We start from the raw sequence: 14,104 nt of genomic DNA on the forward strand, positions 1-14,104 counted from the left end.
TGTCCTCCGAGGAAGCAGAGTTTGCACACCAAGCACTGAGACACCTGAATGATTTTGCCACAACAGGGGTGCACATAATGCAGTACAGCAGAAAGAGTACTGGGATATTAAAAGAATTAACAATAGGATTATGTCGAAGCGTTTCCACTTGGAATCTCTCCAGAGGTTCAACCATTTGTTAAAATCTGATTAAAATTTCCATTGGGCTGAATGATCACATCGGTGGGGTGCTGTATCATTTTTACAATGGCCATAACTATGTAGAATAGGAAATATTACTAGTAATTTAACAGAATTTTAAGATAACGTATCACTATAAAAATACAACAGGAATAGGGAGATTTTTGCGCTTATTTCTACTTATCCTTGCATTTATATTTTAAGGTAAGCCTTTTAAAGTATCAGGAAGAAGGAAGATTACCTCTATCAGTATCCTACCTGTCAACGGGATAATTGTTCTTTTCTTGAAACTATTTAATATTTTAATAGCTTATTAGATTAAAAAGTAATTGTTGACAGGTGATTATTATAATTTATTGGTTGTACCAGCTTAATAGTATAACTGGGATAGTTATCATAGTCTAAAGATACTGTAAATGTTCATATTTTATAAATCACATTTTACTATTTGAAAGTACCTTTTTAAGAGTGAAGTAGAAGTAGCCCAAGACAAAGACAACCAATGATGCTGAATTCCCAAAGAAGGTCAGCAGGAGCCAGCGTCTGAACTGGCACTGGTGCCTTTCGGCGAACTGCCAAGTCACTGACAATGTGAGCACAAGACAGCCACTGCACTACTCTCCCCCTATGATTTTGTGCAAATTCATACTTGTTATTTTACTGACCTACCTGTCGCCAGGGATGGAGAGCTTTAAATGCTGCCCAAGACGTTTCCACACACTGCAGAGTGAGGGGCAGCTCAAAGCGACCAGCAGTGCTCTCTACACTCTGCAAGGTTTAATTTCAACTGAATCTCCTGCATCTAGTGCAAGCATCCCAAAAATATTCCTAAAACCAGGGGAGAGGGCAGCCTGCTACCATAAGGGCGAGGGTTACATTCCCTGCCTACAACAACAATTTTGGAGCACAACCTGGTCCCTTGGCAGACACCTGGGAGACAGTCACAGGGCAGTGAAAGCAAGGCTCTATTCCAGGAAGGCATTTGGTGCTATCTATTTCTTACATCCATTTCACTGACCTTTCCTATGGGATGGCACTGCTATGCCTGTGTGAACAGCTCAGGAGGACTTGGAAGTGCCTGGACAGGAGATGATCTCCCCCGATAACTATGCCCTACCGCCAGCTACTAGGCAAATTACAGCAGTTAGCTATTGCCATAAAGGAAGTAACATTTATTCTCAAAATTCTCCATTAGAGGATGTTTCAGAGAACAAAACAGAGTCAGGCTTAAGCTTCCTATGAATGAAAAGTTTACCTGGTATTTGGCTAAACTCCTGGCATGAGAGCATGCTTTGCTGAAGGACTGTGCTGCTGACAACAGATCTTGAAATGCAAGTAAAGAGCTCCTGCTTTGACAAGCCCTGGATCCTCAGCACACCGGGAAATCTGACTCTGACATACTTTACATTGGCTGCTCATGGCTTAGTCTGAAGGTACTAATGGACAGCAGTTGGCTGCGAGGCATTTATGCAAACCACCACAATGCAGGCCCCCTGCACGGCTTGTCTAGGAACACCACCACCACCACCCATCATGCCCCCAAAACCACATCCTTATTTTCTGCTGTCACCATTTTCTTTTTAACCTAGTCGCTTTGATGGTGGCAACTAATTCATTCAGGCAGGTTGTACATATTGGAATCTAACTTGTTACTCAAGTACATTATTCTCATTTTTGTAACAACAAAGATATTGATAAATCCTTTGGAGGAAGCTGCCCAGCTTCTGTGGCTGTTCCAATGGAGCAGATAGGATATATGGAGGGGTAGCAGGACAGTTTTTCATGACATTACACAATATTTTTCTGGTTTTGGACTTCTAAAATATCCAAACTTCAAGAAGTTCTTAATGCTTTTCTTCTCTGATCCACATCTCTGTCAGATGTGGCAGAGAACTAAAAGCCTACAAGGGCTTATAGGTGAGCTAAAAACACTCTTCGCATTTGTTGTTTTAAGGGGCAAACATCATGTAAAAGATTGCTTTACTCTTAAGTAAGAAATATATCCTGCTGGTGACCCTACAATTTACTTCACAGTATTCTTGGAGGAAGAGCTCACCTGCAGATGGCTGGAAAGCATTCCTGAAGACCCTTTTTCTTAACTAAAGATCCTTCAAGGCAATACATGATGATGTCCATAACCTTGGAAACAAAAGTTAAAATCATGTGACATACTGTATTTTATGTTTCATAATAGAAGTTCTAACAGGCAAAAATAGAGAATTACTGTGCCTGATTGCATCTTTAATACCTAACTTTAAAATGCAATTGGGATAAAACAAACAATAACTGTCTTGCATATGATAGAGTTTACAACAGCAATCGTACTGGCAACTGGAACCATTCAGAGTACCCATAAACAGTTCTAAACCAACAAACTACTGGTAAACATAAGTATCACAGCTCTTTAAGTAGATCCGGTGTGAAAAAGGCCTCTGGGCATCAGTATCAAAGTTACAAATCTGATACATCATCTGTACCATTCTTCAACAATATTCGTCAGCACCAACAAATGCAACAGATAAAAACATCCATGTGATCCCCAGCACGTCCAAGTACCAGTGCGATGAGCACACCCGTATCTCCAGCATACTCTCTTGCTTGGGTTTTTTCCCAAACAATGCAATTTAATGAAATTTAAATGCAATTTTGAAGTTCAAAAAATGAGCTGGGTGGTATAAAACAAATCCTCTTCACACACACAAAGGTTGTGGTCCAGGCAGAAAGAAATCCTACGATTTGACTCCAGGCCAACACATTATTCACTGTTACATCAAACCCACAAGCAGATATGGCAGAACAGCCTTACCTCCACAAGAAGGTCCACAACATCAGTAGGCATCTTCTCAATAAGTATCTCAATGACTCTCAAGATCTCTCCTTTAGCCCGAGCAAGAGTGGTGGTGTGAATATTCTGCTGAGACTGCGTGTTCGCTGCGAGGGCAGTGTGTCTGTGCACCTACCAAAGAGCAGGGTTACAAGTGGAGACTCGCGTTCTCTAAATATTCTCCATCTGTGCTTACTGTTATACACATGTGTTACATTAAGAAAGCCTGTACTGCAGAATGCTTTGCCTTACTTTGAGACCTATGGATTGTTTCTCCCTCCCCCGTTACTCACCATCAGTAGAGCCACTAATGGTTATCCTTGATGTAGTTTTTAAACAAGGGCTTACCTGCTTTGAGTAATTCTTAATCTCTTAAAACTAAAGGTCAAGATAAGGAAATGCCTGGGTCTCGATTACATAATTTCCATATACTTGTACATCTTTCTTTAGGTATTAGATGGCTGCTTTATAACAAGCTTTTTTTGGCCGGCCACTGATCATCGCCCATCCTATTGCTTTAGCTCAGCCAAAGCTCCAGGCTGCATCTGGGTTCACTCAGGCGACTCTCAGACAGACCGTGCCCAGCCTACACTAACCTCACAGCAGCGTCCCTTCCTCCTCACCCTCCAAACCCCATGGCTAAGTCTCCACTCTGTCTTAATCCATACTTAATGGGGTCATGCCTGCATTGCCTAAAGCAAGCAGGAATTTACACATTGCTATTGGAAGTTTACATAACTGGGATACAACAAATTAAGACAGACACAACTCAACGGACTCAGTTAAATATTGCTCCTGTCATAAATTATGGGTGATTTGGATATCTGCGAGAATACAAATATTACACTTGCTGTTTCCCTTTTTGGGAGGAAGGGAGGGACATTTGGTTGTCTATCTCTGTTCACAAGCCAGAAGTCTCAAAGCTCGGAGGAAAAGCTGCTGCAGCTGAGCTGACTGGCCCTGCTCACCTCCTTGGCAATGGTGGTGATGAAGGCGGGTGGTCTGGCGGTGGCGATGAGGGAGAGAGCGTGCCGCGCTGAGCGGGCAGAGTCGGCGGCTGGACTCAGGGGCAGCCCCATTGTGATGCTAAACGGGCACCAGACAAAGAGAGGAGAAAGAAAAGGAGCATTAGAAATATAGAGTGAAAAGATTAGAAACAGCTTATAATGTCAGTTCAAGGTCAACGGGAGCACTCAAACAGTTAGAATATAATGGACTTCCAACAATGAGCAGTGATTAGGAGTCAGGGTGTTCTATCATCAAATACAAAATCGAATAATTAACCATGAAGATTGAAAACAGTATGTGCATCTGTCCAAAGTGTTAAAAAGGCCTTGTTAACAAATTATCTGTATGTGCTGAATACATATCACCCAACTGAGGACAAGGCAAACACAGAATGTCTTCCCAAGAATTTATGGTTTATTCTTTTACAACATTTTAAATACAGGCTGAAAAAATACCCTGTTCATAGTAATTCTCCTTAATTCAGTGAAGTACTGGTTATAGGAGAGAAAAGCAAGAAGCTTCTTGAAGAACTAAAACCACCAAATCTATTCGGTTTGATTTTCTTTACTGCATGACTCAGTTGCAGCAGCATGATGCAATGACAGGCAGCCCCATACCGTATGTTTTCTAATTACTGAAATTATTCCAAACCTCTTTAGAATCTCTAACACTGAGGTTTTAACTGCAGTTCTTCAAATAACAGTAAGGGATTAACTGGCATCTGAATTTCCCATACACAATGCTTTTATTTGCTATGACAAGATAACTGCAAGAAACAATAAAGTAGTAAGTACCCAATAAGTACACTAAGCAAAAATAAAATCTGGTATTTGGTAATTGAGAGCATATGTACCTGACAAAGACAACACATAGGCTAATTTTTGTCTGAAAGCTTCCTTTCTTGAAATTGTACTATTTTAATTATCACTGTTGTATATGTCACAGCAGAGCCCAGTTTTGTTAGGCTAGTTGTACCTTATCCAGCAATTCTACAAATCCTTCCTGCGCTCCCACCCATGGGCCACCCAAAGCACTCCCAGGCCATGGCCGCAGAGCATAGGTACCTCTCCAGGCTATCAACTTGGTGCTTTTAGTAAATCAAGCTAACACATACAGGTGTATCTGATCCGTGTCTAAATACGAGAGTACAGAATTCAGCAATGAGGGTTATACAGGTTAGGGAAGAGCAGCGTTGCGGCAAGGCAGTTATTTCAGCGCTGGTTTTGATGCACTGCAGGCACACAGGTCTCTCTAGGTGAGGACATTTCAGCAAGGGAAAACTGCAGCAGTGCAGGGGGAAGAAATGGTGGGGAAAGAGCTATGGGGAAATCAGGGATAAATGTGCTCTGAGATGGAATCGGGCTTTTACAGAAGGCGAGGGAACACCTGGGAACCAGTGTGCGTTGGGATTAACGTGAAACATTCGACCTACCTCACAACGGAAACTTTCTCTTACATGACTATTGCAGCACAGAAAGACAGTCCACAAACCAGTTTGCCAGCTCTAAAACATTTTAAAAGTCTTCCTATAACATGTAGTCCGATCAATCCTGCTGCTATGACCACACTTCCACCAAGCAGTAGCCCTAGAAGTTTGTGGGGTGTTTTGTTTAGTTTCTTTTTTAAGTAAAGAAAAGACAAAACAAAAGAAAGCTAATTTCTTTTGCTCTTTCCCGGTATCAGTCCACCATTTGAGTATGTGGCAATTCTCCATGGATTTTACTAAGTCATGAAAAATGGTGTTTGAGAATGCACTGAAAGCCCTCCTCAGCTATCAGAGATTAAGTAACCAAAAAAAAGCATTAACCTGTAAACAACATATATAGGTTTACTCTTTTTCTGTGGAAACAAAGTACTTCTCTGCATACAACCATGGGCAGCAATCGCCATTTCTGAGGCTCAGAGAGGGAGCGGATCCTCCCACGCTGCACAGGAAGATTGCAGCTCCCAAACACATGTAAGTGAACAGCACTAACTGGCCAACACAGAGGGATCAAGTTTTGAAGCTGTTCTGACACCTTAGCTGGTTATATTACAAGTATATGTGAATGCTAAACGTTCATAAAAATGAAGCTTTTTGTTAAAGCAACTATGTCATTCGAGTGCATGTTAACAATACAAGATAGTTTTATTACATGAAAAGAAATGGTATCTGCAGCTTTCACTGCTATCAATGTGATTTCAGATGGTTTAATACTTTGACAGATGCACATGAGATAAAAATACTTTCAAAAAAATGAGTACCAGTCCAGTGAAACAATCTTATCTAGAATCTGCAGTTTCAGAAGAATATCATGCATTTCTAAATACTGAGGATGGCCCAGTTGGGTAAATTATGGCTCATTACAATGCACAGTACAGTGACAACAGAGCACTAGAAAGCTGTTAGCAGCTCTGCACCAACAGCAATCATAACCAGGCATCTCATTCTGCAGCCTTTACACATCTGCGCAGTCCTGCCGCTGCCAGAGGACTACTCGTTTAAGTAAGGGCTGCCACTGCCAGCCCTCCCACTGCATCCATTTTACACATTTGATGCTATTAGAATGGCCAAATAGGAACACACTGCTCCAAATCCCTAGACTGCCTACACTAGTTCAGATGCTGCTGGCCAGAGATTCAGCTGTGTCCACTTCGCTCAGCATACCTGGGAGGCAAAGGGCCAAAAGATCTCTCTTTTTACTCCTCCGGACATACTGGGCTGTTTGGCTTAGCCCTTACTTAACACCTTAGAGGATCCTCAATACTTCTTTAAACCAGAAAGCTGCCAGCAACCTCTGTAGCAGGCAAGCCACAGAAAATAAAAGCGGAGTCATGGAGAACTGTAAAATCATTCCACACTTCTATCCGTTTAGCATCTTTGTGTGCTTCCAAACTGGTAAAAACTGGTTTATCAGGGTCAACAAAGTTCATTCTGCTCTGAAAGCAAAAAGTTGGACACAGCTTGCTCTGAAAATAAATGAGGGAAAGGAGAAACTGAAACAACCCCAAAGGTGTGGAAACCACAATACATGTCTTGTATTCAAGGTGCACCCCCGCCCCCCCCCCAAACTATACAGTGTCAGTGTTTCTATCATGCCATGCCACAAAGCCCACGTGAAGTCCAAACCCATAGGAACTTGACATGGCAAGCAAAAGCATCCGTTCACTCATTCAAACTCCAAAAATATTTGGGTTAATCTGTCTATTCACCTTGTGACATCAACATTTGAGAGCTTCTCTTCTTCTGGGCTAAAGCAGAAAAATTACTTATCTTCAACGGAAGTTATTCTGATGTTTCCTATCCCAGATCTTACAATGACATTATTTGGAAGTGAGACGGAAGGAAATATACATTTTCAGAGCCAGGATGGAGAGTACAAAAGGTGTGTCCATCCCCGTCCCCCCCCCCCCAACACTTCAAAAAGAGACCACATGTGCAAACGTGAGTAAGAGAAAATAAGCGTGAGATGGCAATTCCTCAGATGCAATGAAAATCTCCTCCTGGGCACTATTTGAAGGGGTTCTTCCTCCCCTGTGCTCTTCTAATGATTTTTTTGGTAAAGAGTAACAGAAGTTTACAAACCCACCTAGCTTATTGCAAAGTCTATTCATGATTTTGCAGAGGATTTAGGTAGCATATGGTAACTGAACAGTTAGCTTACTTATTTCTTTAATTATTCCAGTTTTTGAGAGAGAGAGGTGTCTACAGAAGACAACACACTCTCTTGATTTCTTTTTAAAGTGTCTTTAAAAATAATTCTATATGCAATATCTAATTTAATATTGTGAAAGCTTACAAACTGAACACTTTGCAACAAAGAACTTCAGGGTGGTTAAAGCATTCTCTGTCAAATTAACTATTTTTCCAGAGCAACAACAAGATGAGGTATGGATCAATCACCATTTTACAGACCTGAATTCACATAAATACAAACCAAAGTTTATTATAATTTTCCTTCCCATTCCTCAACATCATTGTATGCATTAAAACTACTGAATTTGAAAATGAATAAAGTCTCTGCAACAATAAAGGTGCCCCCATTGGCCTTTTACTTGTAAAACCACATTTGAATATAACAAAAAATCCTGTACGGATGTTACAGACAAAGCGATGAACCAGCAAGAAGGTCGTATCAGAGTCAGGCTTTCAGAGGGGCTCATTATCTCCCAAAAGCAATCACACCCCCAGCACCTCAGTACTTTTTTCTCTAAAAAAGCTTCGTGTTTCTGCCAGCAGTATTTTTCCTTACAGGATGCTTGGTAAAGCGTGCATTTTCCTGAAAAGCAACAGGCTTTTTGTTAATTCAATTCATTAGCATGGCTCAGCAGTGGTAGTATGTGGGCAGAGATTAACCCCCTCCTGGGGCTGGGCCAGCTGCTCTGCATGTCCTCTTTCAGAGGAAAGCCCTGCGAGACCGGGCAGGCACACTGCACCAAAACCCACAACAAAACCAAAGCAGATGCAAAACTAACGTACAGAGGGAAACGCTGGCTTTCACACCCAGACTTCTATTCTTGTACTGATGAGTTTTAGGACTCCTGTACGTCCAGCAAGAGTCGGCAGCATGTGTTGTCCCTCTTGTCCTCATCCTGCCCCCTGACTTCCCACTGCTCCATAAGCAGACATTTGAGGAATCGTTTCTGTACACGTAACAGACAAAATGGATGCAGCTTGTCCTGTAACGCATGCCTTTAACACCAGAGATGATATTCTACCTGCAAACAACAGTAAAAAACTTGGATTTATTACTGTATTTATTTGTGCTTTTGATTTGTGCCTTTTAGCTCATTTCTAGAAGGCTTATTCTCAGTGGCCAGTATCCTGCATCATCAGGGAATGATGTGCTTTCTTTTCCCAAATCCATCACCAACTCCCCCCACACCAGTAATCTGAACATCTTGACTATTTTGGGAACCAGTGTGCTATCTGAATAATGTTTTCAATGAAATATAGACTTTTTTAATAGATGACTTTATATGTTTAGCACAAGTTATCACAACTGCAGAGTAATGTTTATGTACTACACTATCTACAAAAAATAAGGAAGATGCATTTAAAAAGCTGATTCTTAAAACAAGTGGAAAACAATGAGCTACCTGGGAAGAGCTGTAGGTAACACCTAAGAAAAAGGTAGACAGAAAAGGTTTCAATGGCAATGAACAGAAATCGTAGCAATCGGATCTCTACATTTCTTGACTTACACAAAGCAATGCCAGATGAAAACTTCATGGGACTAAGAATGTGAAATTTCAGCACAAAAGGTAATGATCGTGATTAATATCTTTTTGCTAACTGGATTCAAAGAAGGAAGCTGAGCACTGACCCAGCTGGTTGCACAGAGATCCGAGAGGGAACTCACAAAGGACGTGATTCCACAGGGATCTTTTGAAGGGTGTAGAGATGGGGCCATCTCGCCTTTCAGGGAAAGCTGCTATTCTGCAAAATGGATGGGCATTAAGCCCCTTTTCTCTCCTCTGGCTGGAGACTTCACTTTGATGCTCCGAGGTCAGTGGAAGAGGAAAAGGGAAGATGGGTACATCCCACCTCATTTAACAGAAACCTCTACGTCAATACACCTCAAAACCACTCTTGTTTATATGGGCAGCCTTGAAGTGAAGGCTGAGTGAACAGGAGGAACCAAACTCCCTCCGCAGCATAAAGCCAGCAAGTGTGGTACGCTCCTCTTCCTCCTCCTCCTCCTCCTCCTCTTCCTCAGCCTCCATGAGAGGCTGCAGGTGCCGATGGACCACTGACCTTCCTGTGGTACAGCTGCGGCTCATCTACGCTGAGCTCCAGCCTCCTGGAATCCAAGCTCTAAACCAGAACGGACACGGACAAAAATCCCTGCCATTTCCAGGTTTAAATCATTTCTGTAGTGGCAGCATGCGGTAGCTTGCCACATCACCTTTAGGACCAAGTACCCAGCTCACATTTCTCCTTTAAATGCCTCAATTTCAGGAGTTGTTTAGGCAATGTTCTTAAAATGTTCCACTGTACTTGAAAACTAGGGATGTCCCTACTATATATCCTATGGCTCCACAGATAGAATCCTTAAGAAAATAAAAGTATAGTAAAGCTTTCCACTAAAAACAATCAAAACTAAAGAGATTTAGCCTAATTATTTTAGTACACACACATATATATATAAAAACATATGGATCGATTAGAATGCAATTTGCTAATTTTGGTATATTATATCATAATCTATACCAAACTGTAGCTGTAATTCAAAAAGCAAAAATAACGGACAGCAATGATCCCTACCATCATCCATGCCAAGAAATCAAAGCCTAATAAATGCTAGAAAAATACTCTTAATCCTCACAACTGAGCAGTTTCATTCAGCGTGGCAGGCTAGCACAGTATAACCTTTGGGGACTAGGATGAACTGGGAGAGTGGAGGAGTTATAAATACCAGAGTTTTGGTTAACAGCTTATATTTATTTAATTCAGAAGGGAAAAAAAGAAAAACACTGCTATTTTTTTTGGTCAATAAATGTGAAGTGATTTTTTTTTTTTTTTTTTTTTTAAAGCAGAAGCTTGACATAAAAGCTCTTTCATAAAACGTTCTTAACATCAGGGAGAGAAGCCAGGCAGCTGTGCGCTGTTATTGTGTACACGGTAAATCAGGCACAAAAAGGGGCAGCTCAGCAGGGCACCGGGAGGGTAAGATGCACACTTAACCCCCTGCACACATTGTTGCTCTATTTCTTTCCATCTTCGTCTGTCTGCAGTCGGTACTGTATCTGTCATGAATGTAACAGGCCATTTTCAATCTAAATCTTGTTATGGATTAATAAGCAAACACTTTCTCGCTTATTATGCAATTTATCATGATGAAAATTGCATTGGGCTCCTCAAGGCTACATGCTGATACATTCATTTATTCAGTGCTCTGTGGATAGAGAGCCATACTAATCTTTATGACAGCTAAGGATGTAATCGCAAGATGAAAATGACTTTCTGAAGAACTGTGTTCACTTGGCTTCTGTAAATCTACATTTACATACAATAGGGCTTAGGAGATTCTCTGGGAAGGTAAAACATTCTGGTTTCTTTTGTCACACTACAAGAAATAATTGAAGTTCAGTCAAGTAACAATATTAACCCAGTTTGTACATATTTCTCCATTAACACCCCCCCAACACACGGCAATCCTTCATTCTTTACATCTTGAGGAAATTAAAACTCTTATATAAAATGGGTAATACCTGCCCTAGTATAACGTAAAAGAAAGTCAGAAACCTTAACACCTCCACAGACGGATGATAAAATGCATACATGGTATTAAGACAACCCTGGTCAGTTCCTTATTGCATCTAGCATTTAAAATGTGTGTGTTTACAAACATTTGTAAACACATTTGTAATGTAAAATTCATTCACAATAGAGCAGTTTTCAGAACTGTAAGATTTGAAAACGAATTCTAATTCTAAATGCTACGGGCGTGTGAATGCTCACGGTGTTAAATGTTATTGCTACAAGCAAAAGAAATTCTCGACTAAAATAGAAAAGTAACTAAAAATATAAATACATAGCTTAAACACCTGACTTATTTCCAATTAGAAGGATATTCTACAGTTCCATATAGTGAGACATAAAAGAAAAGTGTTTGCTGTGATTTAGCCTTAGAATAAAACGGAAAGCTGGCTAATTGTTTAAGGATTTTTTTTTTTTAATACCTAAAGTAATGTTATTACTGCAATGCTGTCAACAAGAACATCTGTACGCTAAGCAAACCTCCTCCTTCTGCTAAGCACACTGTTTTACATGTACATGAATATTCACCTGACCGCTGAAGGCCTACTGCAGTTTTAAAATAGTTTTAAAGTACTGCAGACATTTCCTTGTCCTTTAATGTAAAACTCTCTTCTCCCACATGCTTCAGCATATACCCAAGAAAGCTTGACAGACATTAGCAATGCCATCAAGCAAAATATTACCTGCTGAAAAATGAACCTCTGCATTTTATGAAAGGAAATACAGTAAAATTAATACCTAAATAATCAATTATGATGACCTCGACAATTTCAGACACTATTTTTCTTTTTTTTCCCCAAGCAAAAACCTCGCAAAGAAAATGTCACAGACCAGTCAGCCATCTTCCTTTAGGAATGAAATTGTTTCCCCATTAACGAACGGTTTATCAATTACCGAGTGGCTTACAGTTTAACTCTTAAGGAACACTACAAATTAAAATATTATGTAGAAAGCACTACATAAATTAAAAATTAAGCACAAAATACATTCAAAAAACCTAGAGAATATTCATGCAGTGCTTGGGATGCCAGACATAGAAAGCACTAAAACTGCACTTGGTGCAGATTAGGAAAGCTCTACTGAAACAAACAGCACCATCGTGATTCATACCAGCTGAAGGTTTTGTTTATATTCTGCATGGAAACACGCCCCATCAGCACAGATTCAAAATGCCTATGCATTTAAGAACATAAACTTGCTTAACAACAAAAACATGCTGAGGTTTTATGAGAAAAAACATCAATGACTTCTGTATTTTTGTGATGAAAATTATTATTAAATTTAAATATTTTTAGTAACAGTTGTTTTCCAAGGGAATATCTGCAGAACTTTAATACTACAGCATTAATTCATACTGACAACCAAATAAATACGAAATTTGTATTTGCCCAAGGCAATCCTCCACCTAGAGCAGGAGCTACATGTTTTGTATGTCCTAACTGGGGACAGATTTGTTCCTATGCAAGAGCCGTGTACCTACAAATGAAAATTTTGTCTCAGTGGCACTAATGTATATCCACTTATATTTTCCAAGGTTTTCCATTAAAACCAGGAAGCTTGAAATAGATTTCAAAGCCAATTACATAAAGCATAGTATCATTGTTTTATTTGATATAAACAGCCTACTGTGGTTGCTTCTTATAGTGACTTTTTGTTTTTTTCTTTTTATATATATATACATAGAAATCAAAGCCTCTCTTTTTGCATGTTTAAGTGTTTGCTTTTTTTAATAAAAGCTAAATACAGAAAAAATTGTTCAGATAGAGAGTTAGAATAAATTTCAGACGAGATGATCAATTTTACAACAAACAATAATAAAAATAAGGACTAGATTGCAAAACCCTTTCCTGCGCAAATAGTCCTGTTGTCATTAATCAGGTTAATGGTGTGAGTAAGGACTGTTCATGTGAGAATCGGGGCCCCAGTTGAAATTTATTACATTTAGTCCTCGGATCATAAAATTCATGGCTACTCAACAAAAATGCTACTCATGTCCTGCAAAGTTACACACATTAAATAAATCCCAAGCGCTAATATTCCGGAATCCCATTATCTTAACACAAAAGCATTAGAAAAAAGCAAGACGCTACCTTTATTACACAAGTCATCTTAATGACTTCACTTACGCATTTAGCCATAATTATTTGATTTAGCCATAATTATTTGATGATGTGATTGATAGTACATGACACTGTCAAGTGTAATAACTTGTGTACACACCTGTGTATACGTAACTATAAGTTGTACAATTATAGTAACTGTTAAGAAGTGGAACAAATAGGCACTTATAGTTCCATGCACACACACACACAAAATTATAAACAGTATCACATTTTTGCTGTGCATTTTATGTCAAAGTATCAGACTTCCTCATTAAATTTGTGTGCCCCCCCCCTTACAAATACTTAATTGAAAGATTTTATTTCAAGGAGGTTAGAACAGAGGTACAAGACAGCATACCATATAAATCTTGATTTGGGATGCTTTAATAAGTTGTTCCCCGACCCTAGAGACAGGCTGTGGCCTACTGAGTTTATGATTTCTTAGCAATCCTTAAATCTACCAGTTACCTTGATGCTATTAACAGCGATGCTGTTGATAAAATAACCACCTTTTCGAAAATGTACTTTCCGAAACAATTTAAATCTCGATGGGATGGCTTGTAAAGCCATGGGAAAAAAAATAATCCACGTACTCAGACACACCAGTGGAAAATACCTTCTGAAAAGACCATTTTTACAGTTAAGAAAGAGTAAAAAAAAAAAAAAAAAAAAAATTATGTAAAAGACAGACAGACATATTTTAGATATAAAAAAATGTTTTAACTTGCTTCTTTTCTCAAAATTACT

The 14,104-nt window shown here is 39.5% G+C and overlaps 2 protein-coding genes across 11 annotated transcripts in view; one reads left to right on the top strand and one right to left on the bottom strand.

The window, feature by feature from the left end:
- TXNL1 (thioredoxin like 1) overlaps nt 1–14,104 on the top strand; it is a 184,971-nt gene that overhangs the window by 51,047 nt on the left and 119,820 nt on the right. The window lies entirely within an intron of this gene.
- WDR7 (WD repeat domain 7) overlaps nt 1–14,104 on the bottom strand; it is a 151,109-nt gene that overhangs the window by 37,139 nt on the left and 99,866 nt on the right. For all 10 annotated transcript variants that reach the window (XM_069774991.1, XM_069774989.1, XM_069774986.1 and 7 more), the window contains 3 exons: nt 3,973–4,090; nt 2,987–3,136; nt 2,237–2,319 (listed from right to left, as the gene is read on the bottom strand). In XM_069774991.1, coding sequence (XP_069631092.1) covers nt 2,237–2,319; nt 2,987–3,136; nt 3,973–4,090 — 351 coding nt within the window. The remainder of the gene's footprint in view (nt 1–2,236; nt 2,320–2,986; nt 3,137–3,972; nt 4,091–14,104) is intronic.

Source organism: Haliaeetus albicilla, chromosome W (genome assembly GCF_947461875.1).
Source record: "Haliaeetus albicilla chromosome W, bHalAlb1.1, whole genome shotgun sequence".
NCBI lineage: Eukaryota > Metazoa > Chordata > Aves > Accipitriformes > Accipitridae > Haliaeetus > Haliaeetus albicilla.